This window comes from Trichoderma ghanense (assembly GCF_004382785.1).
Source record: "Trichoderma ghanense strain CCMA-1212 chromosome Unknown scaffold_6, whole genome shotgun sequence".
Classification (NCBI taxonomy): domain Eukaryota; kingdom Fungi; phylum Ascomycota; class Sordariomycetes; order Hypocreales; family Hypocreaceae; genus Trichoderma; species Trichoderma ghanense.
This window is the reverse complement of record NW_027395669.1, coordinates 988,786-1,009,871: the sequence shown is the minus strand read 5'-3', so window position 1 is coordinate 1,009,871 and position 21,086 is coordinate 988,786. Positions and strand designations below refer to the sequence as shown.

The 21,086-nt window shown below is 56.0% G+C and overlaps 5 protein-coding genes across 5 annotated transcripts; 2 read left to right on the top strand and 3 right to left on the bottom strand.

Annotated features, from left to right (window-relative positions):
• Positions 1–495: 495 nt before the first annotated feature.
• On the bottom strand, positions 496–2,901 carry CCMA1212_005941 (uncharacterized protein; the record flags this gene model as incomplete). Its single annotated transcript, XM_073703185.1, has 2 exons — positions 496–962; positions 1,017–2,901. The coding sequence occupies 2 exons, from the start codon at positions 2,899–2,901 to the stop codon at positions 496–498; spliced, it is 2,352 nt and encodes a 783-aa protein (XP_073558329.1).
• Positions 2,902–3,693: 792 nt separating this feature from the next.
• Positions 3,694–5,669, bottom strand: CCMA1212_005940 (Mannan endo-1,6-alpha-mannosidase DCW1; the record flags this gene model as incomplete). Its single annotated transcript, XM_073703184.1, has 4 exons — positions 3,694–4,914; positions 4,980–5,332; positions 5,401–5,505; positions 5,567–5,669. 4 exons carry the CDS (start codon positions 5,667–5,669, stop codon positions 3,694–3,696), a joined length of 1,782 nt encoding a protein of 593 aa, XP_073558328.1.
• Positions 5,670–9,247: 3,578 nt separating this feature from the next.
• CCMA1212_005939 (uncharacterized protein) lies at positions 9,248–12,364 on the top strand (the record flags this gene model as incomplete). Its single annotated transcript, XM_073703183.1, has 4 exons — positions 9,248–9,334; positions 9,565–9,829; positions 10,374–10,503; positions 10,636–12,364. 4 exons carry the CDS (start codon positions 9,248–9,250, stop codon positions 12,362–12,364), a joined length of 2,211 nt encoding a protein of 736 aa, XP_073558608.1.
• A 2,209-nt stretch (positions 12,365–14,573) lies between these two features.
• On the top strand, positions 14,574–16,456 carry CCMA1212_005938 (Cytochrome P450 52A4; the record flags this gene model as incomplete). Its single annotated transcript, XM_073703182.1, has 4 exons — positions 14,574–15,274; positions 15,363–15,835; positions 15,895–16,111; positions 16,246–16,456. The coding sequence occupies 4 exons, from the start codon at positions 14,574–14,576 to the stop codon at positions 16,454–16,456; spliced, it is 1,602 nt and encodes a 533-aa protein (XP_073558234.1).
• A 657-nt stretch (positions 16,457–17,113) lies between these two features.
• Positions 17,114–20,583, bottom strand: CCMA1212_005937 (DNA polymerase delta catalytic subunit; the record flags this gene model as incomplete). Its single annotated transcript, XM_073703181.1, has 3 exons — positions 17,114–17,855; positions 17,945–19,758; positions 19,825–20,583. 3 exons carry the CDS (start codon positions 20,581–20,583, stop codon positions 17,114–17,116), a joined length of 3,315 nt encoding a protein of 1,104 aa, XP_073558606.1.
• Between the last annotated feature and the right edge of the window lie 503 nt (positions 20,584–21,086).

Genomic DNA, 21,086 nt, shown 5'->3' with positions numbered 1-21,086 from the left:
CTTTTCGCTTATTTCCAACCCTGACTGATACTGTACACATACACCACAAGCCTGTTGGATATCACTACTTCAATATTCGACTGAAATGATAATATGACCAGAGAAGCCTGGGTTTTTTTCCAAGACTAAATGGCTTCAAGAGGCCCTGCGGCGAGCAAGCGAAGAGCCCAAGACGGGAAAGATATGATGTAACTCGAAATCAATACAACACTATCCGTACTCCATACGCCGATCTCGGTGTGAGCTCGGTCGTTCATATAAAAGTCACAGCCGCACAAGCGAGCAGTAAGAAGCAGCAGCCACAAGCCGCAAAGAGAAAGTCTATTTGTCCGAGGCAAGAAAGCCATGTACTAATATCAAATAACCCGAACTGAACAGAATTAACCCCCAAAATGCCGAACGCCTCTGCCAATGTGTGTGTGTATGCAAGGTAACAATACCTCAGACGAAACAACTGTAAGGGTAAATGAAAATGCTACAATGAGGCTCTGAGGTTCAACCCGAACCATCCGTAATCTTGTGCCAGACTTTGTTGAGCTCTTTTGATACCCAGTCCCATAGGCCAGCCACCGTGTCCTTCAACGAGCCAGAGGAGTCGTCCTCCCCTTCGCCGTCTTGGGGGGGTTGTGTGGGTGTAGCTGCTGCCGTACTCGAAGTAGTGTGCGATTTTGATAGGGACGACGACGGTGTAGACGACGTAGACGACGCTGTCGATAGAGAAGTTGAAGTGGAAGTAGTAGTTGGCTCAGGGGGCACCGACGGACGGGGAATGGTCTGCGTCTTCACAGACACTGAAGAAGTCGAACTGATAGTATAAGATGTCACCGGATCTTCGGGGATCTTTGGCTCTTCTTCGTCATCATGAGTCCCAATGGTCTTCAGCGGCAGCCGCAGCGTCCCGTTGTTGGGCTCGGGCCTCACACCAAGAGAGTCGCACAACAGGTTGTACACCTCGGTGTTTTCTGCCAACAAGATTAGCCGCGGATCAGGTGTGCCTTTCAAGAAGAATCACTTACGGAAAACATCAACCTGGCTATTCGCAGGATGCGGAAACGCAGGCCCTCTCGCGATGAAGATAGCCCTCATCAGCGGATGCTCATGGTCATACCCATGCAACCCGCGAGGATGATACACGACCCCATTCGCCTTCGCCTCCTCAACGTCGAGCTGGTCCTTTGTGACAATCGCCCAGCCGGTCTTGGGCACGATCCACAGCGGCGCAATGCGGTCGTTCTTTGTAAAGTGATAGCGCTCGGGCATGTTCACGTCGCGCAGGTAGACGTCAAAGTTGGGGTTGGTCTTTGCCTTTTCCGCCAGCCCGTCGTACATGCCCTGTAGGTCGTCGGGGTTCTTCGGTCGGAGCCCGTACAGCGGCCAGCCGTCAATGTGCTCAATCTTGGACGTGTCGACGAGGTCTTCCAGCTGCAGCAGGCGAGTCGTGTCCGTCGTAGCCATGCCGTGGTCCGACACGACAATCACGTTGACGATGTGTGTCAGGTTCCGCGCGTCAAGCCCCTTGAAGATCTTGTCCATCATGGCATCCACCTCTTGAATAGTAGACCGTATCTCCGTGCTGTTCGGCCCGTACTTGTGGCCGTCGCTGTCCACGTTGGGCACGTACGCAGCAATGAGCTGTGGCCGCATGCCTTTGGTCCCCGCTGTAGACCCGCTCTCCCGGCCGGGCAGGTCCAGCCATCCAAGGATCCTCGAGACCTTGTTGTCGAGCTCCTCCTTGCCATTGAACTTGTCCACGTATTCGGGCTCCAGGTGCAGAATATGCGCCTCGCTGCCCGGCCACATGTGAATCGCACTCGGCACGCCCTGCTTCTCGGCCGTCACCCAGAACGGCTCGCCACCCCACCACTTGGGGTCCAGGCTCCGCGCGGGATCCGTGTAGTGGAAGTCGGCCTGGAGCTCCGGATCCCAGAACGTGTTGCCGACGATGCCGTGAGCCTCGGGATACAGGCCGGTGGCCAGCGTATAGTGGTTCGGAAAGGTGACAGAGGGAAACGACGGATGCATCCACTTGGGCGAGACGCCCTCCCTGACAAAGGCATTCAGCCGTGGCGTCAGTCCGCGCTGCAGGAAGTCGGCCCGGAAGCCGTCGAGGCTGATGATGATGGTCGTCGGCGCAAACAGGGCGGTGCCGTTGCTCGCCAGACGCACCTTGAAGCCCGACCGGCGGCCCTTGGACAGCTTCCAGGCGGCCAGCACGAGGATGGCGAAGCCGATGAAGATGAGCGAGTGGATGAACAGCCACCGCCACCAGCTCCGTCCGCGCTGGCTCTTTGCGTGCGCAATGGCATTAAGCGCCCGGCGGTCGTACTCGTCGCTCTCGCTGCTCTCGCCCGTCGAGCTGCCCTCCTTCATGCCGCCCTCCTCCATCTCGTACATCAGCCCGCCGTCCTCGCCGTGCTGCGCCTCCTCCAGCAGCCTCTCGCGCTTCGTGTCCCGCCTCGTCCGTCTCTTCTGCCGCTGCTGCTGCCGCCGCCGCCTGTCCTCCTTCGCCGACGATGACCCCTTCTCGGACGCCCCCGCCACGTTCTCGTTGGAACTGCCGGCCGTCGACATGCTGCCCAGGCTCGGCTTGCGCCCCAGGGCCCGGAAGGGATTCGGCAGCGGCAGGGCCAGCGCAGAGCCGCGCCGCACCAGCTCCTGCTTGCGCCGCGAGTCCGTCACCAGCTGGTCCAGCTCCTCCTCCTCCATCAGCACGATGCGGTCGTGCGCCCGCAGCTCGCGGCTGTTCCTCGCGCGCTGCTGCAGCGCATCGTCCTCGCTGTCCGTGTCCTGGTCTCTGCTGTTGATGGAGGACGCGTCGTCGTCGTATGCGGTCGGGAGCAGCAGCGACGAGGTGTCGCGGTCTCCCTTTGCAGCGCTGCCGTCCGGCGGATTGGGCGCCATGTTGCTGCGGCCTCGGAGAAGCCCCTGAGGGTGCGATAAGAGGGAGGCTCTGCAGGTGCTTGTAACTCCAGGGTGGGATTGATTCGATGTTGGAGAATGGAGACGAGGGTCCGGAATATCCACCGACCCACTAGCCAATTTATTAGGGTCGACGGGCTAACGCTTAACAGCTGAGCAACTTCTGATCAACCTCGAATTCATCCATACACTGAAGATGCTATCAATGCTCCCCTGAATCCCTATCCAGCATGTAATCTATGAATGTGTTTTACGCACTTGCTCTCACTATCATTCTTTGCTGCTTTCTCGTGATTCCCAGACGCAGTGTGTAGGTGTAAGAAGCAAGGCTTGCGCAGCATCACATGCCTTCGTCATCACACAACGGAACTCTCCATCGACCATATGTCACAACCAGCGGAATGGTTTTGATATGCTAGCATTCGACAGCACTAATTTCTCACAAGGCCCCTCTCGTCATTGAAACGTCCGTATATTCTCTACACCCTCTCCTGCGCCTCCTATATGTACGTCACATCGTAGAGTTCAGATACCGTGTGTCTGCCGTTGCACACGGATTCGTAATACATTCATCTGACATGTTGAAACCAAGCCCATTTTCGCCGTTGTTGCAAAATGATATGCACCGTTAGACCAAACTCCAAGTTCGCCGCCCAAATGAATCAGAAGGAGGGACAGTCATTAGGGTCACAAAGTGGTTCCCAAAAAAGAAGAGGAAGAAGAAAACGCCGTCCTGCTGCTGCCAATGTGTGTAAAGCTCGACCTCGGAGTCTCCTATCGCTGCTGCTGGTCTTCAGCAGACGCCCCCGCAGATGACGACTCTGCCACCACGAGGCTGTTCCTCACAGACGGGTTATGTGGCCAACCGATGGGCATGTTGGACTGCCGTCGTTGACTGACTACACTATGCCGATTCGAGTCGGCGGCCACCGGTGCCCCTTCGCCGGCTGCGTGATTCAAGGTGCTGCCTCGGGGACTGCCATTGCTTCCCGAGTCTCCGCTGTTGGCGACGGCTTTTTCATTGATGCTGACTCCCTTCTCTTTGTCGGCCCTTCTTCGACCAGCCGCAGCGGCGGCCGCTATTCCTCCCCCAGCAGCTAGCGTCCCAATGGCCGCTGAAGCAGTAGAGTGGAATCCTTTGAGCTGCGCCACGGGCCCCTTGGGCGACGTCTCGTCGAGGAAAATAAAAAACATAGCGCCGACCACGCTGCCAATGACAAGCAGCGTGAGGATGGCAGCCCCAAACCTGTCGCCTCCGTTAATGGGTCCGTAGCTGGGTCCCGGGGGCTGGTTCCGGCCAATGTCGTCACCACCGCCGCCGGGATCTCCTTCGCTGGTGCCTCCGTTGTCTGCAGTCACCGGTGCGCTGCTATTCTGGATCAAGTTGGACATTGTAATTTCCAGGGCCGCCATCTGCTGGCCAACTCCAGTCGATCCGTCGTATTTGCCATCGTACCAGATGAGGCCGCACATGCGTCCATTATCACCGCCCTGGCACTGCTTCGCTGCGGCAATCGATGAGGCACGGAGGTATGGACTGATGGTGTCATACGTGTGAGGGGCCCATTTGATCATCATGGTAAGCCAGCGCGTCAGGTAAGCCTTGAACGAGTGCTCGTCGACGTTGCACGTGTTGACCGATTCACAGGCAACCTCCGACATGATGTTGTTCTTGGGTCCGGTGAAGAAGACTTTGGCGCCTTCGAGGAGGTTGTCCAAGCGGTCCTTCCAGGTCTGCGACTCGGTCAAGTTGTACATGGCGGCGGCTCCGAGAATCATGCCTCCGGCGTTGTAGGTGAATTGATAGGGGGTGAGTTGGGTGCAATTGGTCTCGATTCCGGCGCCGTCGTAGACATACCAGTTCGTCGTGTTGATGAGTTTTGTGTGAACCATCCAGTCCCATGTCTTCTCGGCCCAGTCAGAGTAGCTCGTGTTGCCGGTATACAGAGCCAACCTTGCTCCCAGAGCGAAGAAGCATGCTTGGGAAATCGAGTTCTATGAACGGTTAGCCATACGGCATGCCATCATCGCCTTCCGCCTCCAAGCGCATCTCGACCTACCTTGTAGTCATAGCCGTTGTTCCACGTGAAGATCTGCCATCGAAGGCCGCCTCCGCAGTGCTCCGTGTCCCAGCGAGCGGCTTGCGTGTTGAAGACAGCTTGGGCGAGGCCCAGCCACTGTGGCTGATCAGAGGGCGGATTGGGAAACTTGTATTCGGCGGCCGACATGACGGAGAGGCCCCAGAAGCCTTGATCGTCGTTTCCCTCGGTTCGAGTTTGGTTCCTGGGCATGTAATCCTTGGTCTCGCCGACCTGGAAGAGGAGGGCCTGCTTGGTCAGGTTGTTGTAGGTCTCGTCCCCGGTATAATACCAGTAGTCGATGAGCGTCCCCATCATCGCACCAGCCTCCCACCCTGAATGCACATGTCAGCGACAGGAAGAGAGGCAGCGTTTACTGCATCATATGAGAAGATATACGCACAATAGTATGGATCGGGAAGAAGACCAGGCGTCTGGCCAGGCTCGTTGCCGTGGTAGAACGATACCAGGTCCTCCGCCATTTGCTTTGATATCGACTTGACAGAATCTACAAGTCCCCAATTAGCGGCCGCACCAATGCCAGATGGGAAGCAGCAGTATCTTCGTACCAGGCGAGTCTGGGTCCAAGTCATAGGCCGCGGTGAGCTGGTTGATCGCAAGCAGGAACCCCACGGCCAGACGACCAAGCGGCGACTTGCGTAACCGTTCCATGATGGCAAATGAAGATCCCAGCGACAACGGCCCAGTGAGTCAATTCAATCAGCGAGGGAGGTTCCCATGAGGCGGCGGTTGCGCGCAGGTCGGTTCGTCAATCGAGGCTGTATCGTGACCAGAATGGAACGCAGCCCGCTATAGCTTCGTATCCATCTATAACACCGTCTCGTGTCGACTCGGCGGGTTGGGCAACCGGCAGCAGCGACAGGAATGGGCGGCAGCACCACGAGGGCCGGCAAGCGAGTGAATGGGAGCGAGAGACAAAGGGATGGGATATTGAAAGGGAAGAAGGAAGAGGGAACAAGAGGAAGAAAACAAGAGACAGGCGGCCCAGCTGTGGAGAAGGGAAGGACGAGGTGAGCGGTGGATATAGAGGGACTTGCACTCTTTCGTACGGCCTGCTTGCCCGGATATCCCTCCTTTGCCCTACCTTTAACCTTACCCAGTACACGTACAAAATACGGGCTAGATGGCTTCTGGGGGGAGCTGGAATCGGCTCCGGAAGCGCTTGCATCTGCACTTGGTCGTCACAGCCGGCTTGAGGCCGAGAAAGGCGGAATTGACGCTCGCCTGACGTACGTGTGGCCGTTGTCTTGTGCGAGCATCGGGGCAAACAACAGGTTCCAACTATACCCAAGGTACATACGTGTGCGAGGAGCGAGCACTTTGCGGTAGCTGCGGTGTACCCGGCCACGGCGGACTGTTTGCGTCTATACCTGGGAGCTACCTTCAGCTGGGAGGACGAGGCCATGGAGCGACTCAGTTGTGCCAAAAACCTGGAGCCGGAGTCTGGAGAGCTGGGACTGGAGCTGGACTGGAGCTGCTGGAGCGCCACGCAAAAACCTTGGTAGCACCACTTTTGCTGCATCGAACTATCTCAGAGCGACATGGTTCTAGCCCGCAGTAGTCGCTCGGGTGCTGGGCCAGAACGGGAACCTGGCAGGGTCAGAGGGTCCCCAATACGAGGAGTGAGGCTGCAAGCGGGCCTGCGAATCTTTGAAAGCAGCAGCAATTGACATCGCGCCCCGCCCAGCCAGCGATCAGGATGGGCGTTGTTTTTTTTTTTTTTTTTTTTTTTTGGTCTACCTTGCTCGAATCCAGTGCGATCACCGCCGGGGAAAGGGAGCAGAGGTGAAGGTGCGAAGTTGCGTCCGGAGACAGATACACGCCGTCGGAGCAGCAGAGGCTCGTATTTCCCCTGCGTTCGCTGAAGCAAGAGTCAAAGCGGAAGAGGCCGCTCGCTACGGGAGCATCCAATGGCAGAAGGGCCGCTGCGGCCGCTGGAAGCTTTTGTCGTATTGCCAAGGTGCTGACGCTGACGACCGACCGTCCTGGAGCAGAGCGAGCGAACTTTGGAGAGCTACTACTAGCCGACTGACTCGGGCAGAACCAAAACCTTCTATTCTTCCCTTCTCGTCGACTGACGGAATCGTGGCTGGCCCCTGGGCAGTGGTTTCGCCGTTGCGGTGCTTCCCTTCAGCCCGACATGGCAGCCACACCAAACTTGAGCACGCAAGATACGAAGGCAAGTAAGTCGGTGTTGGTCAACGCGGATGAATGGACAAAGAAAAAAAAGCCATCAGCAGGTTGTTTCTAGCGTTCAATGTCTCTCGCTGCATCACGAGGAGGCATCAAAGACAAGGAGTCAGTGCTAGACGGAGCTGAAGGATTGGTGTACACGGTTTACACGATAGGTGCATCATCAGGGTTAGGCAAGGCAGTTGAGTGGGTGAGTGCTCGTCATACATTAGATGATGGGCAGCGCAGTGGGCGATCGCTAATCGGGCCCGGCACCGCATCTGAGGTTCGATAGGGCGGGTCAGACGTCATTCTGTCAATCAGTGTCCAGCTCGACGTGAGTCTTGCGCATGATCTGCATGCGAGCTCGACGACGACCGTCTTGACGTACATACGATTTGGATCGTCACAGTGAAGCTCGAGGAAAAGAGATTGCGAATCTTCGTCGATTTCCCTCCTTTCGTGGTCACGCTGGCGTCGCGCCTTTTTCCAATCATCTCCGACCAAAAGAAGAGAGGTCAGCAGTTGCTTTCTTGTCTTGGCATGCAAAAGAGCAGTAATAGTTGGACAGGGGCCGAGGAGGCTAAGCTCGGCTGCCAACTGGAATACGATGTCGTCTTCTCCGTACTTTGGACGAGTAATCCGACGACGTGCAGTTGTAGATCCGTCAAGGACTGCTGCTGCCGGTTAACCGTCTTCACATACGCATTCACTAACATGAACCGATGTCGAATAGGGGTCCAATTCTTTCGGGTCAGCAAAGGTCTGGCTTGCCCTGCGCCTATAAATACAGGTGGATGCAAAGATGAATCCATTCAGAGTCCACTAAAAGCAAAGTCTCCCGCAGTTATGCTTAAAATGCCATGAACGGGAGTGACTGGCTGCTGCTCCATACTCCGTGACAATTCAAAGCCCTTTGGTCAACACCGAAGGCACTCAAACAATGAATGACCACCGAGACATACAAGCACAAAGCTGCAGCAGTTTTTGCAATGCACTGTACGGGGCCGTGAGCACACTGTCCATCCCGATTGGTTGCGCCCGGGAGCTTCGATGAGCCCGTTGTTCTTGACGGCTCTAAAGAGCGCCGTCCAGAGGAGAACGTTCTCCGAAAAAAAACCAGGCACAGTGGCTATTGCAAGACCGGCCGCTTGCCCTGTCACCGGAATGAGTCAATCTGCGCTTTCGTCAAATTGGGATGAAACCAGCCTGCGACGGTGGTCGCGCTCCAGCCCCAGGCCAAACTGTGTAACCGAGCATGTCCAGAACTAAGGCAAGTCAGGTACGAAGCACGTCGTCGCTAGGCCTCGAGTCTCTGTCTTGTACCACCAACTTTGGAAAATCGACAAACGATGGTCATCTGCGGGCAACTTCTCGGGATTTCTTCTGTATTCTGTGCATCATGCTTGCTGCTGTTGGCTGGGCATCATCAATCACTCGACTTCTGCCGCTAGCCGCCGAGCCAGTTTCTGACCGTGATAGCAATCACGTGCGCCAGTGAGCAGAGCGCCAGAGCCACATTCTTGGACGAGGCAGTGTGGCGGGGCAGAAGTAGCGAGACAGGCGGCATCAAGTACTGCTGAGTACATCATTTCTTATTTGCATCGGTGATATAGTAAGGAGTAACCTGCGCGGTACCCAAGGCGTATCCGCCGTTACATGCGCCGGCACCTGTTTACGTGAGGCTGGGGGCTTCCAAGGTTCCGTCGACTCCGCGCTGTCGTCAGCCGGGGGGGCGCAACGCCTGCAACAGGCGCTGCCACTGCTCTCCCTTTAGCTGGTAGGCGGGCACTTGTACATACATACAGTGCAGGTGCTTTTGTAGGCGAAGGGGCTATTCTGCGGACCAACCGTAAACTTGTCTTCCTCACAATTCCCTGCCGCCATTACGAATCGCCGTCTTCTTCACTCTTAGCCAAGCCCCTCCAGAACCAGCAACACCAGCGCTGCCACTGTCGCTCGACTACGCTCTGCACTTCCGATCGCTTTCTCGCCTACATTTTCCCCTTGCCGACGCCCACCTACTCTCTCTCTACTGAACGCCGTACTCTGTCGAAATGGCCGACGCTCCGTATGATCCCTACGTTCCCAAGGCCGGCGCCGACCAGTCCGGCGGGCAGTCGCGCACGCAGGCGCTTCAAGGCGTAAGTTTCCCGCGAAGATTCCAAGACTTGCTTCGACTTGAACGGGGTTCGTCTTGAGTTTGAGGGCGGTGATGATGCGGAGCTGGGACGTGCTTTGGCAGAGAACCGCATTGCGCTCATTGCTCAGCCTCACCGCTGAGCTGAGCGAGAATGGATGCCGGGACTGTGAACTGGAATTGAATGCGTTTCTCCTCAAGAAAAGGGGGAGACTGCGGCGGAAACGAAAACAGCGGGATTCAAAGCTAACTCGTCTCTTCAACCAGGAAATCGACGCAACGGTTCAAGTGATGCGAAAGAACATTGAAAACGTGGCTCAGCGTGGTGACCGCCTGGACGTCCTGCAAGATAAGACCGACAACCTGGCGGAATCCGCACAGGGCTTCCGCCGGGGTGCGAACAGAGTGCGAAAGCAGATGTGGTGGAAGGACATGAAGATGCGCGTCTGCATCGTCGTCGGAATCATCATCCTCCTGGTTGTCATTATCGTCCCATCAGGTGAGTTAGCACTGCGAGCGAGGCTTTGCCCGGCCAAAGCTGACAATGGGATTACAGTCGTTGCCACCCGTTAATACTCAACTTTCCTTGTTTGTTTGCCCATGATTTACGAGGTCTTTGACGAGTACGAGGAACCAGCTGCTCTGGACGGCCAGCCGCGAGCCGGGTCTCGTCTCCAGCCGAAAGATTACGAATTGCTATTGGATGAGGGTTCTGTGCCTTGAGGAGTTTGCTCAGACTTCGGACTATTTTAACGGGGAGATGTAGCCTTGGGATGCTCTCGGGCTGGGTTATGTATATGATTTGCAGGCTAGGCGTTTACTCCGACCAAATGAGATAATGTGCGCTCTCTACCGGTCCTAAAAGAACGAATTATTCTTTCCAAGTCTTCGAATCCGTGCTGCTCAGACCTGCATGACGATCGTGATGCGCTTTGCCTGAACGCAGTGACATGCAGCCGGCAATGGCTTTGCTGTTGCTGAATGCCAACCAGCATCGACTGGACGGATATCATGATTACAGCAAATCTTTGACAGATTCACAGCCTTTCGCATCTTCATCAGATCCCTCACCCGAATCGACCCATGCATCAGCTATTACCGCTCTCGCTTCTATCCGGCCAACATGCTCATCATACCTGATTGGAGCGACATTCACCGCCTACCCGCCAATGGGTGAGCGGTTTCGGGGCGACATTTTTTTTTCTGCCCCTCCCCCACAACGGCACAAGCAGTGGGCAGTTCCGGTATCAGTTTCCCAGCACTAAAACCGGTGACTCTTTTTTTTCTTATCTGATCTAATATAAGATCCCCTGCCCATCCTCGTCTTTCGCTGCTCCTCCTCCCCTCGGCCATTGTTCATTCTTTCTCCTCTCTCTCTCTCTCTCTCTCCAGAGCCTCGCCGGGCCAATTGGACCAGACATCTCGCGAAACCATGCTTTCCGCCACCTCTGCAGCCTTGCGGGCCGGAGCTCGACGAGGTGCGCCCCGGGCTGCGGCCGCGGCTGGCGCATCTGCTCCGAACGTCGTCCGAGGCTCGGGTCCGAGTGCGAGTCGGGGTCTGGGCCTGGCCGGCCGCAGGGGCCTGTCGTCGACGAGGGCTCTGGCGTCGTTTCCGACGAGGGACCGCACCCGCGAGATCGTGGCCCAGACGGTCAGCAGCATCGGCAGCAAGCGCGAGGGCCAGCAGTACCTCAAGCTCTTCACCTCGGTCGAGTCGCAGAAGTTCGCCGTCATCAAGGTCGGCGGCGCCATCCTGACCGAGTACATTGACGAGCTGTGCCGGAGCCTGCTGTTCCTGTACGAGCTGGGGCTGTACCCCGTCATCGTCCACGGCGCCGGCCCTCAGCTGAACCGGCTGCTCGAGGAGGCCGGCGTCGAGCCCCAGTTCGAGGAGGGCATCCGCGTCACCGACGCCAAGACGCTGGGCGTGGCCCGCAAGCTGTTCCTCGAGGAGAACCTGAGGCTGGTGGACAGGCTGGACTCGCTGGGCGTTGCGACCCGGTCCATCAGCGGCGTCTTCATGGCCGACTACCTGGACAAGGAGAAGTGGCAGTACGTCGGCAAGATTACAAAGGTCAACAAGGAGGCGATTGAGAAGTCCATCGAAGCTGGATACATTCCCGTCCTGACTTCCATGGCCGAGTCCGAGGATGGCCGACTCCTCAACGTCAACGCCGACGTTGCCGCCGCCGAGCTCGCCCGCGCGCTGGAGCCCCTGAAGGTCGTCTATCTGTCCGAGAAGGGCGGCTTGTTCGACGGCGAGGGAGAGAAGATTTCGCACATTAACCTGGACGAGGAGTTTGACCACCTCATGTCCCAGCCCTGGTGCCGATACGGCACGCGCCTCAAGATCAAGGAGATCAAGGAGCTCCTCGACACCCTCCCCCGGACCTCCAGCGTTGCCATCATCCACCCTAGCGATCTGCAAAAGGAGCTGTTCACGGACTCTGGCGCCGGCACGTTGATCCGACGAGGTGATAAGATTCAAAAGGTGTCCTCCGTGTCCGACTTTGAGGATCTGGATAAGATCAAGGAAGCCCTGATTCGCGACCGCGAGGGTCTTGACGCCGAGGCAACTGTCGACCGGTTCGTCGACTTTTTGAGGGAGAACCCCTTCACTGCCTACTACGACGATGCGCTGCAGTGCGTTGCCATTGTGATCCCGGCCGGCAAGGACCGGCCGATGGCCACTCTCGCTACCCTGGCCATCACCAAGTCCGGCTGGCTGACCAACGTGGCGGAGAACGTCTTCGCGGCCATCAAGAAGGACCACCCCAGCCTTGTCTGGACCGTGAGCGAGAACGACGAGAACCTGACGTGGTTCTTTGAGAAGGCCGACGGCAGCTTCAACCGCAACGGAAGCGTGCTGTTCTACTACGGCTGCGATCTGCGATCAGATGCCCTTGCGCCGGTCTACGACGACTTTGTTTCTCACGGACGGGCCATGCTGGGCGATTCCAACCTAGAGGCCCGACTTCGGCGTGCGGCCCAGGCTGCTAGCCAGGCGCTGAGGGACTCTCGGGGCCGGGCTTGAATGTAATGGTTTGTAGGGGGTTGCAATGTTCCTTTATGGAGTTAATGGATTTTGGGGTATGTGTGTATGATATCAAAGTCAAGGGGGGTTGTGCCGAAAGATGGCGGCCGGTTTACTTCAATAGTGTCTGTATATGGGCGAATTCTTCGCTTCCTCTTTGAGGAGGTTTCCTGCCTTGTCTCTCATGTGCCTTTTGTTCCCTTTGCATCGGCTTGGCTGGTTGGCGTCCCTGTGTGAGATGTCGAATGGGGGGGGAGTCTCAACTGCGAGACCTGTCTTTTCATAGGTCTCAATCGCCCCCAATGTTTGATGATCTCTGTGGGTAGTTGATTCATCAAACCTGCGGCATCGCGCAAGAGAAAGATTCTTGTTACCAAGCGACACCCTCTGGGAGCTTTTCCCGGCTTCTGAAGGTTCGTGATCACCATCAGAGTGACGTGCTGGTGGGCGTTGGTTAGGGGCGAGTTGTAAATGCAGCCCCTACATAAGGTATACTTGAATGTTTCCTTTCTCCAACATACCTACTGACAAGTGATGATGCCCCTTCGGGCTGAACGACCCGCTCGAATTAGTTGAAGCTTGATCTAGACCTCTTGTCATCTGACGAGGTGATGGTGTAAAGTAGATGTCCTCCAATAACTGAAAGGATGATATTTTAGTCTTGGCTTAGTTACGACGCCTATGGGATATAAGTGATACAAGTGCTCGTGATGTCTGGTGGCTAATCCAAGAGGAGGCATATGATTATAGATTGTGTGCTGCTTGGCTCAAGGATGAACAGGCAGAAGTGGTGGGAACAGAGACCAGGCATGTTGTGAAGCTTGTTGCAACCGTCTTGGCGTAACTCGGTCATGTTCAGGACATGCAAGGCGGGATGGAGTTGGGACAGAGAGACACCGAGGGATTCCTCGAGCCTTCAGATTTCCGTGTTGGGGATCGTTTCCGGGGCGGATAAATGCCCTCTGCATTCTCAATGCAAATACATGTATAGACGGCAAGCTCTTTGCATATCCAAGATGACGTGAATTGCAACATGATCTCTATGTGAACCAAACGAACCATGGACGATGCTCCATCTCACTCATTCTATCAACCATCTTCGAAAAGCAGCAAATCATACTTCCTTTCATACGAAATACGACGCTTCTCCTCGGACCAAACGGCCGCATGATGAAGGAGTTTTTAAGACAACCCCGGGCATAAAAAGGCGGGGCAGCCGAGGCTTTGGGAGCTATCCAATGCCGAGATCTGATTTGCTTGGGGGGGGGGGATGGAGATGGGCAAGTTTTTGGTGGTCAGAATTTACACGTGAAGCTTGGAGCTGGCTTGCATGCATCGACGGCTTTAGGGCTGATGGCGTCTGGGGTAGGTAATAGTGTTTGTACTTTTTTTGCAGCTTCTTGCAGGCTGATGAAGCTGAGGTTTATGAAAGTGAAAAACATGGAAGATTCTGGGGGAGATATTGCTTCCTTTGCTGTACTGTAACGGCATTGGAGCGGATGTTTACCGATTTTCGGCGAAGAAAAAAGACAATCTACACAGCGGAACCAAGTTCCGCCCTCCAAGGTGGTTGATGATGATTCGAATCGCAAGTTGTTCCGCCCAACTGCATGTTACATACATCCTCGTCCCCCATGCTACTGCAACGTAAACAGGTGGCTGTACAGTATGTTGTATAACTGAACCATGTATTTCCTTGGAAATTCCGAGTATGCCATTGCGCCATTTGCAAAGTCGTCTTTGAATGTGCTTTGTTGCCTTTCAAAGGATCCCCGTCATGTATGAAAGTATGTAGCCCCTTCTCACAGCAGAAAGGAAGAGCCATGATGCGCCGCGATTGGCTGCTTATAAGAAAAACAACCTGACGCCTCAACTAGAACAGGAGGCTTCTTGGTCCGTCTCACAAAATGATACATTACCTGATGGCTTTGTCAAGCTTTGGCTTGCTGTGGAGGGTTGCCAGCATTCTAGCCATGCGAACAGGGTGACGAAAGAAGAAGCTCCCTCGCTGGACGCATTAGCGGAGAAACAAGTGCATACATCCATCTCCTCACTCACATATATGTAGATCCCGGCCAGTCTCTCTCTCTTCTTCATCTTCGTCTCTCTCCGTCATGTCATGCTCATCCGTCCTCAGCCGCGACAACGGCCGCGATAGAACATCATCTCGCGTGTGATTCCTTCATTCCATCTCAACGCATCACCCGCCATGTCCGTCATCGTCGGCGAGCTCGCCGCTCTGCTCGGCTTCGCCCTCACGGGCACTTACATCCTCTGGTCCTCCCTCGAGCGCATCGCCCTCGTCGCCACCAACCAGCCTCTCACGCCCTTCTCCGACTACGCCTCCCTCGGCATCGCCCTCGCCCTCACGCCAATCTGCAACTCCTTGCGCAAGAAGCACCGCTACCTCCACGGCACGCGCATCAACGGCTGCCTCCCCGCCGCCGTCTATCCCCACCGCGACCCCGTCCTCGGCATCGACTTTTTGCGCAGCTCCGTCAAGGCGCTCAAAGAGCATCGCCTGCTCGAGCTCTGGGACCATGTTCTCAGCGCCCATAACGGAACGTGCTGGTACAATGCCCTCGGCAAGTGGATGCTCATCACCTCGGACCCGGAGAACGTCAAGGCGCTTCTGTCGACGCACTTTGACGACTGGCCGATGAAGTCGCTGCGGCAGCAGGTCAGCGTCCTGACGCTCGGCCCGCATGCCATCTTTTCCGTCAACGGGCCCGAATGGCATCACGCGCGGGCCATGATCCGGCCGAGCTTTGTGCGTAACCAGATTGCGGACCTGGAGTGTACGGATAGGCACGTCGATAACTTTCTGGCCCGACTGCCCCGGGACGGAGCCAGCTTCGATGTCGACAGGCTGCTGTATCACTTTACCATGGACGTGTCCACCGACTTCATGTAAGACTCAAGCACACAGTCAACCATGATCCTCATCCTGTATATATGGCATCATATATGTCAGTCACTGATGGCTTCACGCTTCAAGGTTCGGATACTCAACCTCCCTCCTCACCTCCCCCACAAAGGAAGCCCTCGACTTCATGACAGCCTTCGACTACATCCTCACCACATCCACCAACCGCGCCCGCCTAGGCTGGCTCGTCCTCCTCCGCCCGGACGGGCAATTCGACGAATACGTCAAGACGACGCAGCGCTTCGTCGACCACCACGTCTCCCAGGCGCTCGCCCAGGAAAAGGAAAAAGAGAGGCCCTACATCTTCATGAACGAAATCATCAAGTCGGGGGCTTCTCACCGGCAAGTCCGAGACCAGCTGTTTTCGCTAATCTTGGGCGGTCGCGATACCAGCGCCAGCACGATGGCGTCGCTGTTCTATGTTCTGGCCAGGAGGCCCGATGTGTTGAGGAAGTTGAGGGAGGAAATTGCCCAGCTGGACGGTCGGAAGCCGACGTGGGAGGAGTTGAAGAATCTCAAGTATCTCAACATGGTCCTGAAAGAGAGTGAGCATCCCCCCCTTATTCACCTGGACCAAACGCTCACAATGACTTCCTCATACAAGCCCTCCGCCTCTACGCCCCCGTAGCGAGCAACATGCGCTCCGCCGACCGCGACACCATCCTCCCCCGCGGCGGCGGCCCCGACGGCCAGAGCCCGCTCTTCGTCCCAAAGGGCACCGACTGCCGCTACTCGACCTACAGCCTGCACCGCCGCAGGGACCTCTGGGGCCCGGACGCGGACGACTTTCGGCCTGAGCGGTGGGAGACGCATCGGCCGGGGTGAGTAGTCCTCCTCCTCCCTCTCACTCTCAACTCTTTGATTTTTCCCCCCCCCCAATTCTTTCAAAGTTGCATCATCGTAATCGTTTTGTGTTTAGAGAGTGCTAATGTCGTTGGGTTTGGGTGACACACAGATGGGAATACATCCCCTTCAGCGGCGGCCCCCGGATCTGCATCGGCCAGCAGTTCGCCCTCACCCAGATGCTCTACCTCATCGCGAGGGTGCTCCAGACCTTCAAGGACATTCAGCCTGGTAACGACGAGCCGATGCGGCATCAGGTCGGGTCGACGCTCTCCATGGTTGGCGGGTGCTGGGTTCGCCTTACCCCTGCGGAGACAGAGTAGAAGTCCCATTCTCTGTGTCTTCAAAGTCAAAGGTATATAGCAAGACGCTACAATCATTGTGTTGTGAAAACGGGGTTCTGGCTCACGTCGATGAGGGCGAGTGCTTGGATGCCGGTACAGTCAACGACGTGGATGAGGGAAAATCACGAGAGCAACAAATTGCAGCGGGTTATCGCCTCGATAGATATCCAGGAAATGGCGATGTGATCGCATACCCGGCGGGTATCCAGCACTCAAACGCCATCGTCAGACGCGGGAGCTGCTCAACGATGTACGTAAGACGTCCGATCCTGCGGGATCCCATGATATTTCTCACGTAGATGGACCAATCTCATCCCGCTCGTCATCCGGCATCTTGATAACTTGTGATTTTCATGTTCCACATGATACCTAGTCTATATTTGCATATGTATGGTACCTTTGCATTAGACAAGCAAACTGGCATTAAAGGTTAACAAAGCATATGCCATCAATCATCGCCGAATCAGTCCCAGACATCTCATACGTGCCTCGCACATGCTTCAAACTCGTACAAGCATACATCCAATAACGGTTACAAACAACCACTCCAGTGCCAACCCCCTTTTGCCTCGGCCCAGGCCTCGCCCAGGATTACCCCTGAAAGAGGAGAGACCGAAACCACATCTCCTGGGCCCTTCACCAAATGGCGGCCTGGTCCGCATCGAATCGGGAAAGCTCCTTGCCAGCATCCTCCAGGTCCTTCTTCGCCTTCATCCGCATGTAAAAGATGGGACAGTCCTTGCTGCTGCAAATCACCTCGCAGTGCATGCTGCCCTGGCATCGCTGGCACTGCGTCCACAGCCGCCCGAACCGCACCTCCAGGTCCGACACCCGGTCCAGCGTCTTGTTGTACAGCTCGCCCACCCGAGGCGCGCAGTCGCTGCACACGGCGCCCGCGCTCTCGTGCTTGCCCGTCAGCGGCTTCTTGCATCCCATGCACGTCTGCGTCTTCTTGGCAAACTTCATCAGCCCTCCCACCGTCGGCGCCGCCACCGAGATTGTCCGCGTGTGGTCTCCCGTCAGCAGCGACTTCGCCTTGGTCTCGCCCAGGATCGGCTCAAAGATTCGCCCAAGCGGCTTCGCCAGCTGGTTGTCCAGGTAGTACTTTGTGTCGATCGGCACGTTGTTCTCCAGCACGTAGATTGGGTCCTCCGACTTTTCAAAGTTCTTGGCTCCCGCCGCTCCTCTCACCATGACATATGCCACTCGGTCACCGAGGCCAGGGGCCGAGCCGGCGTCGCGTTTCTTCATCCTCTGCGCGAGCTCGACGTGGGCTTGCTTGGCGGCGTAGTCCTCCTTGGTGAGGGCCTTTGTGATGACCAGTTTGGACATGTCAATCTTGTTCTGTAGCAGATCTGCAATGGTGCCCTTGACGTAGCTGTTGTTGATAAGACATTTGTTAGCCATATCCCCCCTTGCTTTGATGAATACCTCGAGTACTTCGAGAACGGTAAAGGGTCCACTTACTCTTGCGCCCCCTGGACGTCCCGGTCGATGAGAATCATCCGCAGCACCTTTTCAATCACAGTCTGGGCCAGCAGGCAGTTGTCACGCCGCACCGTCTCCAGACCCTTGGTGTCCATCTTGTCGTACTTTTCCGTCTTTGTCCAGTATAGCCCAGCATATCGCTTCTTGTTGATGAGGAGATATGGAAAGTAGACCTTTTCGAACTCGAGCTTGATGGGCTTCAGGAACTTGGCCGATACGTATTTGGAGGCTTCCTCGCCCAGCTTCATCGCCTCGGCGAGATCCTTGGTTCCAAACTTGACCATGACTGAATCTGTATCGCCGTAGATGACCTGGGCATCGTGCGTGTAACCGTTTGCAATGGTGTACTTTTCCTCCACCTCCCGCTTCGTCTTCTCAATCATCTGACGGCCAAAACTGGTCGTGCTACTGGCGATGGCGAGACACGGCAGTTTTCCGGTCGTTGCACCCGTCAGACCGTAGACACTGTTGGCGCTGACTTTCAGAGCCAGCTGCCTACCGTTCAGCACGGCCTTCTTGAAGGGATCCGTCTCTTGCGCCAGCTCTCGTTTCGCCTGTTTTCTGGCCGATAGCAGTTCTTCCAGAATCTGAGCGAGCAGTCCCTTGCGCTTCGTAGCCGTTACAAACGAATCTCCGTTGGGGGTAACAATGTAGTCCTCGTCCTTTTTGAGCTTGAACCTCTCGACGTCTCCAGGTCGTAGCAATGTGGTGTAGCAAAGATTGTGTGCTTGGATGATACTCGGGTACAGCGAGGCGAAATCAAGAGTTGCAATGGGCACGTCGTAGTATCCTCGCGTTGGCTCAATGACGGTTGCGCCCTCATACTGGTCCTCTGTACCTTGAGGGGCAATGTTGGGAATGACCAGCTTCTGTTCCAGGGCTTTTCGGAAAAGCTGGCTCACAAACTTGATCTGTTGTCCACGGGAAAGCAGAAAGTTGAAGGGCACGCCCGTGACTCTGGCCATTTCCGTGTAATTTTCCAGACACGACAACTTGTCCATCAGTCTCTGGGGGAGATAGGCATCCTTCAAACAGTACAGCGCCAGACGTCGCCGCGATTCGGGCGTTCCATTGAAGAGCTCTGTGATCATGGTATGGTGCACGTCCTCCTTCTGCTCGCCCAGGAATTGGGAGCACACAGAGTTGAGCGTGTAACTTCGCAGATGATGATCGCGCTGGACCAGCTGCAGCATGTCGAGCTGCAATCTGCCATTGGTATTTGTGGTCTTGGTGTCTCGGTTGCCGATCTGTTTGCTTGAGAAGTTGGTCTCCTTGACTCTGGAGGGCTTGCTGGGAATGCGAGACCAGTACTCAAAGCCTTGCACCTTGAGGTGCTTGGCACGATCCAGGAGGTACGGGAAGTCGAAATTGGCAATGTTGTACCCGATGATGATGTCCGGATCCACTCGGATAAGGAACTGCTGCCACTCGTGGAGCATCTGCTCCTCCTTTTCAAAGTCCAGGATCTGCGTGGCGACAATGGGGCTGGTGGTGTCTAGGCAAAAGACGTTCCGGATAAAGGGCTTCTTCTCTCCGTACTTGGTAACCACGTTTGCGATCTGGATGACGGGGTCCACGTTGGCCTCGGGAAAGATTCCCTTGCGTCCGGCGCACTCGATATCGAAGGAGAGAATACGCAGAGGCGCCATCTTGGCCCATTCTCCCTCTGGCTTGTGGGCAATGAGGTCTACGTAGCTGACTTCGGCTTCGATCTGGCAGTTGGACTGTTTGCTATGCTCGGGAATCATCTTGTAGGTGCCGGCAGGGGCTTCCACCCACGACATGCCTTGGATCTAGTCCACGACATTTGTTAGTACATAGCAAGGCCACTTCATATGAACGCCGTAGCAAGACCTTACCTTGCAATCCACCATGAACCGCAGCACGTACTGAATGTTGTCGTACGTCCTCAAGCCGCCTTCCAAAACTCCCCACATGCCCTTCCAGTTGGCAAGGCCCTTTTCTATTGTCGACCGCACCGTGTTGATGAATTTGGGGTCGGTAACGGTGATCTTGAGGTACGGGCTCTGTACGTTGCCCTGGTAGTGGTAGATGTCCTCCTTCATGGTCAAGCTGACTGAGTGGATCGCGGGCTGGTGCTGGGCCACCTGTGTCTCGAGATAGGCCTTGTAGGCCGCGCAGTCCTTTGGCTGAAAGGACATGGGCGCAGCCACGTAGAGGTAGTGCTTGAAGTCTGTGACATGCAGCATGACCGAGTATCCCTCGTCCGTCACGCCAAACAGCTTCACAGCCACCTTTCCGCCATTCAGCGTGCCCTCTTCGGCCTCGATCGACTGGAAGCAGATGCTGTCCCGGCCCGGCACGAACTCCGTCACCGGTGGCCGATCCCACGCCTGGTCCTTTTCTGTGTTGTTCTGCTTGCGCTCCGAAATGTCCTGGCTGAGCTTCTCGAGAACCTCGGACTCGAAGACGCTCTTGGTCTGGCCGGCGCCCAGCTTGGCGCCGGGACCCTTCTGCGAGCTGATGAAGCGCGGGATCGGCACGGGCTCGGCAATGTCCGTCTTGCGCTTCTTGCTGGACTGCGGCGATGAGGGGATGTTCTGGCGGGTGCGGGACTCGCCCAGCACCCGCTTCTGGGGGACGACGGTGGCCGCCATGGTTCTCCTTCCGCTGCGTTTCTTCTAAGAAGAGCGAATCGACCAAGACCGAGGCCAGCTGCTGCTTGTCATGGGACAGATCCGGCGGATGATCGGGAGAGTCGCTGGTTGTCGGAGAGAAAGACGAGGCGTATGGAGGATGTTCAGTCGCAGCTGCTGGACACGATTATTTCCAGCAATACGCGCCTTCTCAGGCGTGACGTGACGGGACCCGCCGGATGTTTAATGGGCATGCACGTGAGTTGGCGTTTCGAAACGGTACGGAGATACTTGGAGCGGGGAGTGGGGGTTTCCTCTCCGGGATGAACCGTCACTAAAGGCTCAGCACAAGCGCTTCAACAGCAAGACGCCACCACAGAAGCTCCAACTTGCAATTGTGTTTGTTGGAAAATCATAGGCTACTACTTCCCTAGTTCAGGGGCAAGTCAATAGACAGTAGCCACCTCGAATTCCTCTGTATTACTGGCTTCATATACCTATCTAGTACTTGCAAGCCCAACAGC